The sequence below is a fragment of the Acanthisitta chloris genome, unplaced genomic scaffold (assembly GCF_000695815.1).
Source record: "Acanthisitta chloris isolate BGI_N310 unplaced genomic scaffold, ASM69581v1 scaffold2472, whole genome shotgun sequence".
Lineage (NCBI taxonomy): Eukaryota > Metazoa > Chordata > Aves > Passeriformes > Acanthisittidae > Acanthisitta > Acanthisitta chloris.
The window spans coordinates 97,560-109,424 of record NW_008659726.1 but is presented as its reverse complement, the minus strand read 5'-3'; the positions used below and the strand labels follow the sequence as shown (position 1 = coordinate 109,424).

At 49.4% G+C, this 11,865-nt stretch overlaps 1 protein-coding gene across 1 annotated transcript in view; it reads left to right on the top strand.

The window, feature by feature from the left end:
• Nucleotides 1-11,865, top strand: part of SIM1 (single-minded family bHLH transcription factor 1) — a 46,987-nt gene that overhangs the window by 2,618 nt on the left and 32,504 nt on the right. Inside the window, exons 2-8 of the mRNA XM_009069494.1 lie at nt 7,273-7,355; nt 8,426-8,515; nt 8,634-8,742; nt 8,844-8,929; nt 10,058-10,257; nt 10,438-10,544; nt 11,433-11,580. Of these exons, the coding sequence (XP_009067742.1) occupies nt 7,273-7,355; nt 8,426-8,515; nt 8,634-8,742; nt 8,844-8,929; nt 10,058-10,257; nt 10,438-10,544; nt 11,433-11,580 (823 nt within the window). The remainder of the gene's footprint in view (nt 1-7,272; nt 7,356-8,425; nt 8,516-8,633; nt 8,743-8,843; nt 8,930-10,057; nt 10,258-10,437; nt 10,545-11,432; nt 11,581-11,865) is intronic.

Sequence of the window (11,865 nt, the reverse complement as noted above, 5' to 3'; positions counted from 1 at the left end):
CTGAAAGGAGGAGGATGTTGGATGGATGTAGTGTGTGGGGGGTGTCCATTTGTTTGTATTTCCCTGGGGAGGAAAGCTATCCAAGCACCGGGACAGACCCGATGATTTGGGCAAAGGGCTGGAGACGGGTAGCAGGAGGTTTGGGAGCATGGCAAAGTGTCCTGTCGTGCATTTAAAGACATGTTGGAGGAGTCAGAATAGAGAAGCGTTGTTTCCATAAGAGCGAGCTGCACTGCCAGAGTAACTCACACCCCCTCTCCCCCGTACAAGAGTGAATTTCCATCTGCCCGGAGAGTGCTTGCATAGGGGCTGGTTGTAAATAATCACGTACAGAAAGATATACACTCATCATCGCCGCGCACACGCGGGGCTGGGGACAGGGCGGAGAGAATCGGTGTGTGCTTGTCTGCATATTTTTATGTCTGAAAGGTCCTTATAGGGAGATAAGATGGGTAGATTTCGGGTTCATTTCGGAAACAAGAGTTTTCTGGGAGTGGAATGCCAGGAGAGTCACACACAGAATAAACACGTGCCGTTTCCTTCTCACCCCCAGAAACACAAAACAGTGGCACTGGACAAACTTAAGCAGAGATTTTCCGAAGAGCTCCCTCTCGTAATGGCTGTGTAGTTCTCGGAAGCTTTTGAAACGCCTGGGTTATTCTCTCTACCCCTGATTTCACTTTATTAGGTCTCCAGCAGATTAAAACCGCCAACGACGGAAAGTGTTCAGTGGCGTAGGTAGCTTGCATCGTTCCAGTGCTAAAACCCTTCTGCCCAGAAGGAGAAAGCCTATAAGATGTATACTAGTTTTCAGCGATCAGACAGTTTTGAGAAGGATGAATATCTGCTAAATCTCTGAGGACATTTAGGAAGATTTTTAAATTTTTCGGGCATTTTTTTTAGACAGAACTTTTTAATATATTCATTCGTCATTTAACTCACATTAAAAATAAAGCAATACTAAAATTCAATTTAACATTAAACCATTAATGGCAGGTAACTTAAACACAAAAAAAGAAAAAAGAGTAGAAAAACCTCCGGGGTGTCGAAGGGCTAAGAGTTTTCTTTCAAAAGAGATCCGGTCGTTATTACTAGCGGGGTGATTCTTCACTGACCCTCGGCAGTATCCAAAAGTGAAAGGAGAAAAAAAATTAATAAAAACCAAACAAAAAATCCAAGAGGCACAATAAGTAGATTTCTGTTTGGGTCTTTGTTTTTGTTTTCCAGTTAGGGATATTTTAAGCGTCCTGTTTTCCTTATACGAACAGAGAGGGAACAGGAAGGTTTGCAGTCTCTGTCTTAGTGGGGATTGATCATTTCGGCGTGAAGAGACGTTTGATTTTCGAGACAAAAGCAAGGACTCCGTTTACATAAACTTTCGCCGAATCAGGATGGTTAACATTTCAATATTGAAACCCTTAACCTTGTTTTATTTTAAAGGGGGAAGAGATCAACAGAAAAAAAAATCCGTTTCCCACGTGGATAGGTGATTTAATGCTGTTTTTCTTACTGCAAAGGGAAATGATTGAGCATTAGGTTTCAGTGTTTATTTTCTTACAGAAGTTTTTCTCATTTAAGCAGCAGTTTACTCTCCACGCTGCTTCTCTGTTTAATTCCAGTTTTGATGTGAACTTAAAACGTGAAGTGCAGAACTAAACTACTAGCATGATCGTTGAAAAAGCAGATTTATGTATTAGAAAGAATATTTAGTGAGATGAGCGGGGGAAAATCGTATTTCCTTTGGAAACATACTACAGTTTTCATGTTGGAGGATATTTTTCAGTTGGAGGACATAAACAGCTTGTACATTGGTGCAAATGCTTCCTTCCTTTATTTCTTCGAAATAAGAGCTACTTGAATTGGCGACTTTTGTAGAAATAAATAAGTAGTTATAATTGTAATAAATGTCCCTGATTTTTTTTCTCTTTCCAATTTGGGCATGGTTCCGTTTGTTTGCATTTCAGAGCTCAATTCCGCTACCCCGCGTGTGCCAAAATGCTGGTATTTCTTTCTAGAGTGAAACAGCCTCGGCATTATTTCCACTACCATTTTCTTAATAGGGTTGTTTGTTTAGTCAACAGGGTTTTTCCTCCCTGTTATTATTATTTTTATAAAGAAAGCGGGATATCTCTGCTTCAAATGAACGCATGTGATTTACCGAGATAATAAATCTTTACAAAACCTTGCTAATGGCATCCGCAGGCAGTTGGAAATGAGCAGCTTTTTTTTTTTTTTTTTTACCATAGCTTATTCTATTCCATCTGAGCCCTCCGACGGCGACCCAGTCCTTCACAGAAGCCTCATTTGGCCGAGATTTTGAGTTATCATTAACCACTGCATGTTAAATTAACTGAGAAATCAGCCCTGTCGGGCGTTAGGCGACGGCAGAACGGAGCGCTTGCGGCAGGAGATTTAATTAAATGGTTAATCGAATCAAGCTAATTCCTCCATACAACATCCAGTTGTCTTTTGGCTTGCGGGTGGCTAGGACCTACAGCTTCTGTTCCCGCGGCTCCAGGAGCTGTTATTTGTCATTTTCCCCGGATAGCGAGGGAAAATGACTGATTTGGAGATGGGGAGCTGTCTCGCTTCCCTCTCACCAAACAACTCCCATGCTCTTTCTCTCCCAGCAGCAGCCTCGGGGAAGGGTTTGAGCCCTTCGCGCTGCCGACGAGGGGCAGTGGGAAGCAGGGAAGGTGCTGCCTGAGGAGCCGCACACGGAGGCGACATGACCGTAACGTTTCAGGGCGGCTCTGCTGGGCAGGTTGCACGAAGCAGGTGTGAGTGCTCAGCCCACCCCTCCTCGGCCTGCCCAGCACCGCGAGGGAGGCTGGAGGGACCCAACCAGCCTCGGTGCCACGGGGAAAGGGGCGACCCTCGGGCCGGAGGTGGCTGGAGGTCCCGCACCCTCCGCAGGGTCAGCATCCCCCGCGGCGCCGGCGGGAGAGGAGGGGGAGAGCTGCTGCTCCTCCGTCGGTAAAACCCAGAGAGAAGCTGTTAAAAGGGCAAAGCGAACGCAGCGAAACAAGAGCGAGCAGAGACGTTCCCGGGCCGCGGCCCCTGGGAGGCGGCGAGGAGGTTCGGGAGCGTGCCCGGAGAGGGAGTTTTGAGAAACTCTTGGAAGAGAAACGCGCGATGGAACTGCTTGGACTCTGTTTAAGGCAGCGTCTCCGCGGGTGCCCCGTCGGGCCGGCGCCCAGCCTGGCCCTGCCACCCGGAGAGACCCCTGAGCCTCTCCCTCTGGCCAGCCACAGCAACAGGAGAAAACTCCCTGTCCACGGGAGCTTCGTCTCCAAGCCAGAGTCTACCCGGAGTGCACGGATTCCGTGGGGCTTGCTCCTCTACCCTCGCGGTGCGGCCAGACAGGGACAAACCCATGTAGGGGTGCCCAGGAGTTCCCTACCCCTGAAGGTAGCTGCCTTCAGAGCCTGGTCCCCAGAGAAGCTGCTCTGAAGCTCAGGATGGTCTCTCCACTAAGTGTTTTTAAACGGGGACGTCAAATCGCCCGCTCTGCTGTTGCTTTCGCTACCGTCAATCCGGATTGCGCTGAGGTTTCATGACGGAGTATCCGTTGGGGAAATCGCAGTAACCGCTTTGAAAAGACGGCAAATCAACACAAAGTAGATAAGGCCACCCCACCCCCATCGGCCACCACCGCCCCCCTTTGCTACTGCCAGACAAAGGAGGGGGTCGAGATGGGCTCTGCGCTGCAGATGCTCAGAGAGGACCAAGTAACCCGGAGATCCACCAGGGCCAGGGAGCTGCTCCGGCCTCTTGGAGTCTCATTTCCCTGTGCCTGCCTTCCTCTGTCTTTGCCTAGATCAAATTAAAAATGATTGAGGGATCTCTTCCCCCTTCCGCGGGATAGAGGAGATTCTTGCGACAGTATCGCCACTTGGGTAGCGACGATGCCCACCCAGCCCCCGGTTCCACTAGCTGCAGACATCAAGGCTTGCATCAATCTAAAGATGAGGGAAAGGAAGGAGAGGGCCGAGGCAGCCGGCGGCTCTGGCCGTGAGTCCGTGGGGGAAAGCTGTCTGTGCGGAGCGGCTTGCCCAGTGCCGGGGGTGGGCACGGCTGGGTGGGGAGAAGGCATTTCACAGGGACCTGCCGGTGTAACGAGCCCATGAAACTGACGGACATGCTTTTTGATGTGGAAAGCACAGTGGTTTTCCATTGGAAAATGCCCAGAGAAGCGATGAGTCAGCACACTCGCTCCGAGCAGGTTCCGCGCAATCTAAGCGCAGGCTGTTGAGCAACGAGGCTGTAGCTCGCAAATTAAGCGATAGCCTGGCTAAAATGCCTTTCTTTTCTTTATTTCTTTTTTTTTTTTTTTTCTTCCTCCTCCCCCTCTAGACAGCAGACAGTTTCCTGTGGCACAAGTAGTTTATCTTCTTAGGAAAAAAGAAAATACCTCGAGTGAAAGAGATTGTTAGGCAAGAGCCTATAATCTATATTTTGGCAAGAGTATCAAATTAATTCTGAAATAAAAGCTCGATCCATTTATTTTTTGCTGCTTGAATAACACAGCTGGATGATGCCTTGGGCTTACGTTAGACGGTTGCTCATCATTCATTCGCCAAGAACTGGCCTAAATGGTGCCTGTGGGATTAGGTCAATTTTAGTGGATCTACTTCGCCTCATTTGGTTACTAATTGGTTTCTTGTTTTATAAATCGAAATCTCATTTTCAGGACATTACAAAACCCATGCAGGCTGTCCATTGAGGTAATCCGTGGGTCGGGGGTATTTAAATGGAAATGGTTCTACAATGCATCAAGTATTAAGCAACAGTAAAACTTCCCCTCTGTTTCCAAATGAAATGTGAGCTCGCTAGCTCCTTAGATCCATAATAGATACATCCCTTCTAAGGCTACTTATGTAAATATGATAAACCAGACCGCGGTGGGGGAGGGGATGCAGGGAAGAAAGCAAATTTTATCTTATAAGGTTAATGTGGCATATCTTGGAAATCTTCCAAAATAGATTATGTTTTGCTTTGTCTTCGGCCACTTTAGCTGGGAAAATCCTTTGCCTAAAAACGATTTAGTTATCCTTCCCTTCACAAAGCTGCTTGTTTCTATTCCAAAGCTATTATGCTGTTGGCTCTCCAAATTACAAGAGAATCTTTAGATCTTGTTTCCAAGCGTAATCCTGAAGCAAAAGGGAGAGCTGATTTCCTTGTTTTGTTTTAAATAGACAATCAAAGGATTTGCAGAATTTTCTGCGGTAGGTCAAGTGCAAGAAATCACAGTTTGTCCCCTCGACAAAAGGAAATTGGATGTTAAAGCGACTAGACAGGGGGAAATATAAAAGGGAATATTAATGGAGGGTTTTTCTCGTATAATCTTTAAAAACAGTCTTTGAGGAGCATCACGAGAGACCGTCGATTTGGGAGAGGCTGGGCTTGGCAAGGAATAGAAATAGTCTCTGACTTGAAAGTGCTGAAACATCTGGGCAGTACAAAGGATCATCTCATGTGACAGGATTTCAAAAAGCCGGTTCAGGTAGACAAGTGAAAACGTTTAATTATAAACCATGAGCAGACACAGCCCAGCAGCGCTGGGTTTCCACCTGAAACATAGCGAGAAGCTCAACGCCCCGTGAAGAACCGCCTTCCCGGGGGGAGGTTAACCTGCAGTGCCCGGGAGCTGTTCATTAACCTGTTGGGGTCGGGTTATTTTCCCTTTTAGAAGAAAAATAATTAGAGCCGTAAACTTCGATTAATAAGCAACTTAAATCATAGGCGGGGAGTACAGATTTAGTCCTGAATACAGTAACCTGTCACTCGGAATTCCCTCCGGGTGGGGGGACGTGGCAAGGAGCAGCCTATGCTCTAACGTGCGGTCCCGTCTCCCCAGCAGAGAAACCTCCGAGGAGCTCGGGAAAAACAAATACACCAAGGGGTTTTCTTTCCCTGGAAGCTGTACAAGATTTGCCAGCTCCTTCCTGAATACAAGGGGCGGAGGTGATCCTCCACCCTGGCGACTGGCTCCCCGTTAATTGGCGTGGAGGAATTAATGGAAAGGAGCCTGTTTCTGTCTGGCGCCCTGGTACACGCTGGGGCTGCGGGATGAAGGACAGGCCAGAGAGATGCTCCTGTCTTTGTAGGGCTATGAAGTTAAGGAGGAAGGAGGGAAGTGTAGGAGTGATAAAGAGACAAGTTGCTGTGAAGAGGTAGACGAGGAAGGTGGGAGAAGAGAGGGAAAGGTGGGGACGAGCCGGGCACACTGCTCCTGCCGTGGGGCCAACCTGAGCTGCCCCGTTCAGACAGAGGAGGAGGGAATCGTTAGCTTTGTTCGGACCGGCAAACACCTGGGTGAAGTCGGTCAATAGCGGGGGATGCCCACAGGTGCCTGCTATCGCCACCTCGTCTGTTTGCCTCGAAATAGCCGGAAAACAGGGTCTTGTCTTTCCCGAGCCAGCCCTGCGGCGGGGCAGACCCCACCGACTCTGGTCTCGCGTCCCCCGTGCGATTTACACCCCAGAAATTGATCAGGATTTCTGTGTTTTCCCTGCCTTTTACTCTATCATAGTGTTTGTGCGTGTCAGGCTGAGCCTTATTTCACAGCATAGGAGTCAAAGGTTTTAACTGACACGTTACATTATTTCATCAGCACCACCATGAAGAGTTTTCCTCTGGTGAAGTATTTTCCACCTGGCTTTTTTTTTTTCCTCACTTTGCATAGGAGAAAAGGAGCGGCATCTAAATCATTAGGCAAGTCAGGAGAGATGCGTTTCTGGAGGAGGCTGTATGGAGTCAGATCACCCGTCCCTGCAGAGGGACCCCCCGCCCGCCGGAGCAGCGGGAGGAGAGATGATGGGGATGGAGATGAATTTCGGAGACCGATTTCGTGGGGCAGGAGGGAGGGCGGTCCGTGCCGCCGGACAGTGACCTGCCCGAGGGATTGTGTCTTTAGGACACTTTCCCTGAAGTTCAAAGGACCAGTTCCCAGTAGCAGAAGGCAGCACTGAAAAACCCCTTTATCAGGCACGCTGTTTCGTTTAAGTCTTATGTTAACTCAAAATAGGTATTTGGGTATCTTCCTCTCACGGGAGCTAGGTCTTTAAAAAAAGCAAACCACGAAAGAGGTTTCTATCTGCAACAAAGTCACGTCTAGTTTTCCAAGGATTATATACATACATGTTTTAAAGCGTATACAAGCAAAAAAAAAAAAAAAGTCAAAAACCCAAAAGTCCTCTCCATCAGGCCAACACGAGTCAATTTTTCATCTCCTCACCTTACTATTTTTTGTGTGTCTTAAATAAACAGGACTCGGGGAAGCCTGGGGCCACTCCAGCCGAACCAGCCCGCTGGATAATGTTGGACGGGAACTGGGATCCCATCTTTTGCAGGTACTGGTCTGGAAACGACAGCCATATGGTATTAATGATTAAAGAAATCATTCCCTCTTCTGAGCTTTTAATTGCCACCTTGACTAATTTTTAACTGTTCGAGTGTTTAACAAAAAGGAAGGCGGGAGGGAAACAACTGCAGAAAAAGAACCGTCGCGGTTGAATGTCATATGTTTTACTGGGGCTGTGGTTTGGCCCCGCAGGGTCCTCTGGCCCAGTATCGTTTAACAGTGGGTCAACAGCGAGGGATTCACAGTGTGTCCCAGTGTGCCGAGGTACAGGAGCAGGACTTTTGCCCAAATTATTAACAAGGTGACAAGTCTCGTCAGTGTTCTGAAGCTCAGGTTGGTGTGACAGGGAGAGGTTTTGGAGACAGACTGGAAAAAGCTGTCCTGAACAGAAGGGCTCAGCGGGCACAGAAATTAGCAGAGACACAAATCAGGCAGGACACATCTGAAAATTCACGGCGGTCTGAAATATTATGAAATATTAGCCGTTACTATCACCACTCATTTTCGATGGAGGTGTGTTGCCTTTCGGGGACCTATTCTGCCCTCGGCACACCCAGAAGTCCCATCCATGTCTTCTGAAACGTACCTGACAAATTGTCAGGTGTCCCTTGTTTACACAGCAGAGAGTTTTAGATTATCTTCGCTCACTTAAGGTCGCCTTAGCAAATATGCAAGTGCTAAACCGCCAGTGACGCTTGAAATAGAAGTATTCAGGATTTCTGGAACCCACGTATTAATCACCAAGTAGCCAGAACCTCTTCTTAGAAACTTCACAGGCACTTTGCATTACTTTGAGTTTGGCTCCTCTGAGAAGTAGGTTGTATCTCGGGGGTCCAGGAGCTTTAGAGGAATTCCAGTCCAAGACTTACCCATTTTCCTCCAACTTCCAGGAGCTTTAGAGGAATTCCAGTCCTAGACTTACCCATTTCCCACCAACATTTTGAATAATCACAGCCTAAGCATGGATGCCTGACTGCTAAAATAAGTCAGAGGGACAGGCTATGGATCTATCTGTATATGGATATATCTATACTTCCCATCCCTCACCCTTTTCTGCAGACGTTGGACGGTTTCATATTTGTCGTGGCTCCGGATGGCAAGATCATGTACATCTCGGAGACTGCCTCGGTGCACCTGGGCTTGTCGCAGGTACGCTGGGGGCCCCGCTAGCCCCCGTGCTTGCCTGCACCGTTACCCTGGCTGACAGGGGAGGGTGAGCCGTGCCGGCGATGAGTCCCCTCCTCTTCCTCCTCCTCCTGTCTCACAGGTAGAGCTGACCGGCAATAGCATTTACGAGTACATCCACCCCGCCGACCACGATGAGATGACGGCGGTGCTGACGGCACACCAGCCCTACCACTCGCACTTCGTGCAGGGTAAAGCGCACAGCCCCCCGACCCCGCGCACAGCCCCCCGACCCTGCGCACAGGCGGCAGAGCCCGCGACTCACCCCATCTCCGCCTTTCCCTCCTCCCAGAGTACGAGATCGAGAGGTCCTTTTTCCTGAGGATGAAGTGCGTCCTGGCCAAGAGGAACGCGGGCCTGACCTGCGGGGGCTACAAGGTGCGTGCCCAGGGCCAAGACTCAGATCTCCGCTCAACAGCCTTCCCCTGCCCCGGTGTCTGGAGGGCGGTGAAAATAGAGAGAGGAGTAGGGATGAGCTCTCTGCCCGCGGGGATTGTCCCAGACCGGGGCTCTTTCATGTGGTTCATTTCTCTGGGAGTTTCAGGTTGAAGAGCTCAAACCACAAAACCAAGCAATCAAGTTCCCCGTAGGTTTTTGTTTTGTTTTATTTTGCTTTTTAAACCGAACCCCGCACAACCACCGAATTTCCCGAGGTGTCTTTAGGAGCTGTCAGGTGAGACGACGGGAGCCCTGGGTTAATTTATGGGTAACTCATCAGCTGCAGGGGCAGGTTTCCCAGTCAAGGGTTTTGCTCGGGTGCTTCACACGGCTCTGCTCGAGGGTCTTCAGCGAGGGCAACCTTTGCTCTCCTATCTCCTCGCTGCTTTATGTCAGCCCCACAACGCCGAGGAGCAGTTGGTATCTATAACCCAAGGAGAGATTGTGCCACAATGCACCCTAGACCAAGAACATCTGTTGAACTAGCTCCAGGAAGAAATACTCTAATAATAGAGAAGTAAGAGTGGAAGTAGACAGAGTCAGCTGAAAGGATACATTTAGGAGGTTACCTAAATCAATGATACTCTTTGGCGACGGATTGCTCCTGCTCTATCTATATAATGGACATATCTTACACATGTGACATATGCACACATGTGAACTCTTTCTCTCACACGCATATACTCTTCATTGCAAAGTTGTAGCCAGATTGGCACTTCCACGTCTTTCGTTTTTAGAAGAATAATGAAAGCGTATTTAGGAGGTGGGCCAAAACCCACTTAAGCCAGCGGAAAAAAAAAATCTCGTTAATTTAATGGGCCTTAGATCAACGCTGAACTCTCTCATGGGGAAAAAAACTCAACCCTGACAGAACGGCAGAAGACCCGCAGTCAGTGTCGCTTTGCTGGAGCAGGACGAGGGGCAGAGGCTTCGGGTAGCCCGGCGGGCACATCGGCACGGGCAGGGAGGCAGGGGCTGTCGGGACCCACTCCCTGGAGAGGGATGCCTGTCTCAGCATACCCTTCCCCCCTGCTAGGCATCCGCCGAGCTTTCCTGTGTCTCCGGCAGGTCATTCACTGCAGCGGGTACCTGAAGATCCGCCAGTACAGCCTGGACATGTCCCCTTTCGACGGCTGCTACCAAAATGTTGGCTTGGTCGCCGTGGGCCACTCGCTGCCTCCCAGCGCCGTGACGGAGATCAAGCTCCATAGCAATATGTTCATGTTTCGAGCCAGCCTAGACATGAAGCTCATATTCTTAGATTCCAGGTAGAGCTGGAGTTATTTCCAAATCTATTCCCCCAGCCCTTGCTGCTTCTCCCCCAGGCCGCCTCTCCTCTCCCTTCCACTCTGTCTCCAGCCCTTGCTGCTTCTCCCCCAGGCCTCCTCTCCTCTCCCTTCCTCTCTGTCCTGTCACCCAATTATATTTGCTGCTTGTGTCTCTTGCAGGGTAGCTGAGCTAACAGGTTATGAGCCCCAGGACTTGATAGAGAAGACCCTTTACCACCATGTCCATGGCTGTGACACCTTTCACCTGCGCTGCGCACATCATTTGTGTAAGGAAATGGTGTTCTTGTTAAAGACCCTGATCCCCGTCTTCTCCCTCTGCAGATGGACTTGGGGGTTGCTGGGTTTTACCTCTAGGTCGGAAAGGGAAAAGCCAGCTCACTGGAGGGGAGAATAAATAAAATCTGCATCAGGTTTTAATGAAACAAGGTTAGAGACTGAATTCCGAGCTGGAGGCAGGAGGGAGATGGAAGGGATCGGCAATGAAAGGCTATTTTTCCATCCTCATCTTCCGATTGTAGAACAAGAACTGGCCTTCACAAACCTCAGGTGCTCCGTTCATTCAAAATTCCGGTTAGAAACCCCCTTTATTCTTGCTCCAGAAAGCCATGCCAGTGAAATTCAAGTACTTTCGTTCCACTTCCACCCAATCTCACAAATCTTATCTGTGTATCTAATTTTGACTGCGATAGTGAGCCCGATTCAGAGGTATGTTCTTGATTCTATTTTGATATCATGATGACATTAATATTTGGATATATGAATAAAAAAAGGATATTAATTTCCGGCAAATTTCCTTACAGAGAACGCAACGAGAAGAGATAAAACCCAAAGACAGGTTTATAGAATTAAATCTAGAGGAGAATATGTCAGGTTGGGGGTGGGTTGGTGGGATTCAGCCCGCGTTCCCAACTCTCCCCAGCCCCATCAATCTTCTCGAATAGTCTTTGATAACGATCTCAAGTACTGAGATCAGCCCTGCCCGAGGTGCTCCACTCCCCTTGTCCACAGGGGATTTCTCCCTGTGACTCTAAGGGGTTCTTAACCCCTCTCGTCTCCCACGGGGACCTGGGGGGGAGTGTGCACCTCCTTTCCCGGGGCTGATCAAACCAGAGCCGGGAGCCGCGCCTGAGCCTCTCCCCGCTTTGTCCCCGCAGTGCTGGTGAAAGGGCAAGTGACCACCAAGTACTATCGCTTCTTGGCCAAGCACGGCGGCTGGGTGTGGGTGCAGAGTTACGCCACCATCGTGCACAACAGCCGCTCCTCCCGCCCGCACTGCATCGTCAGCGTCAACTATGTTCTCACGTAAGTCATCCTGGGGGTCTCTCCGAGCTGTGCGGGGCTGAGCAGGACCGAGCGCCCAGCGATGGGCACCTGTCTGCTCCCCACGTCGGGCAGCGCTGCCGCTCCTCCATCCTCCTCTCCCCCCTTTCCCCATCGCGACTGCAGCCGACTGACCAGGGCAGGCTCGCCAGGTCTGCTAGGAAACACATTGAGCGCTTTCATCTAGATGAAGGGTTTCCCGTCTGCCTGTTTCTTTCTCTTTCGAGAGAGGAAAAGATTTAGAGGTTTGTCACCCACATATTTTGC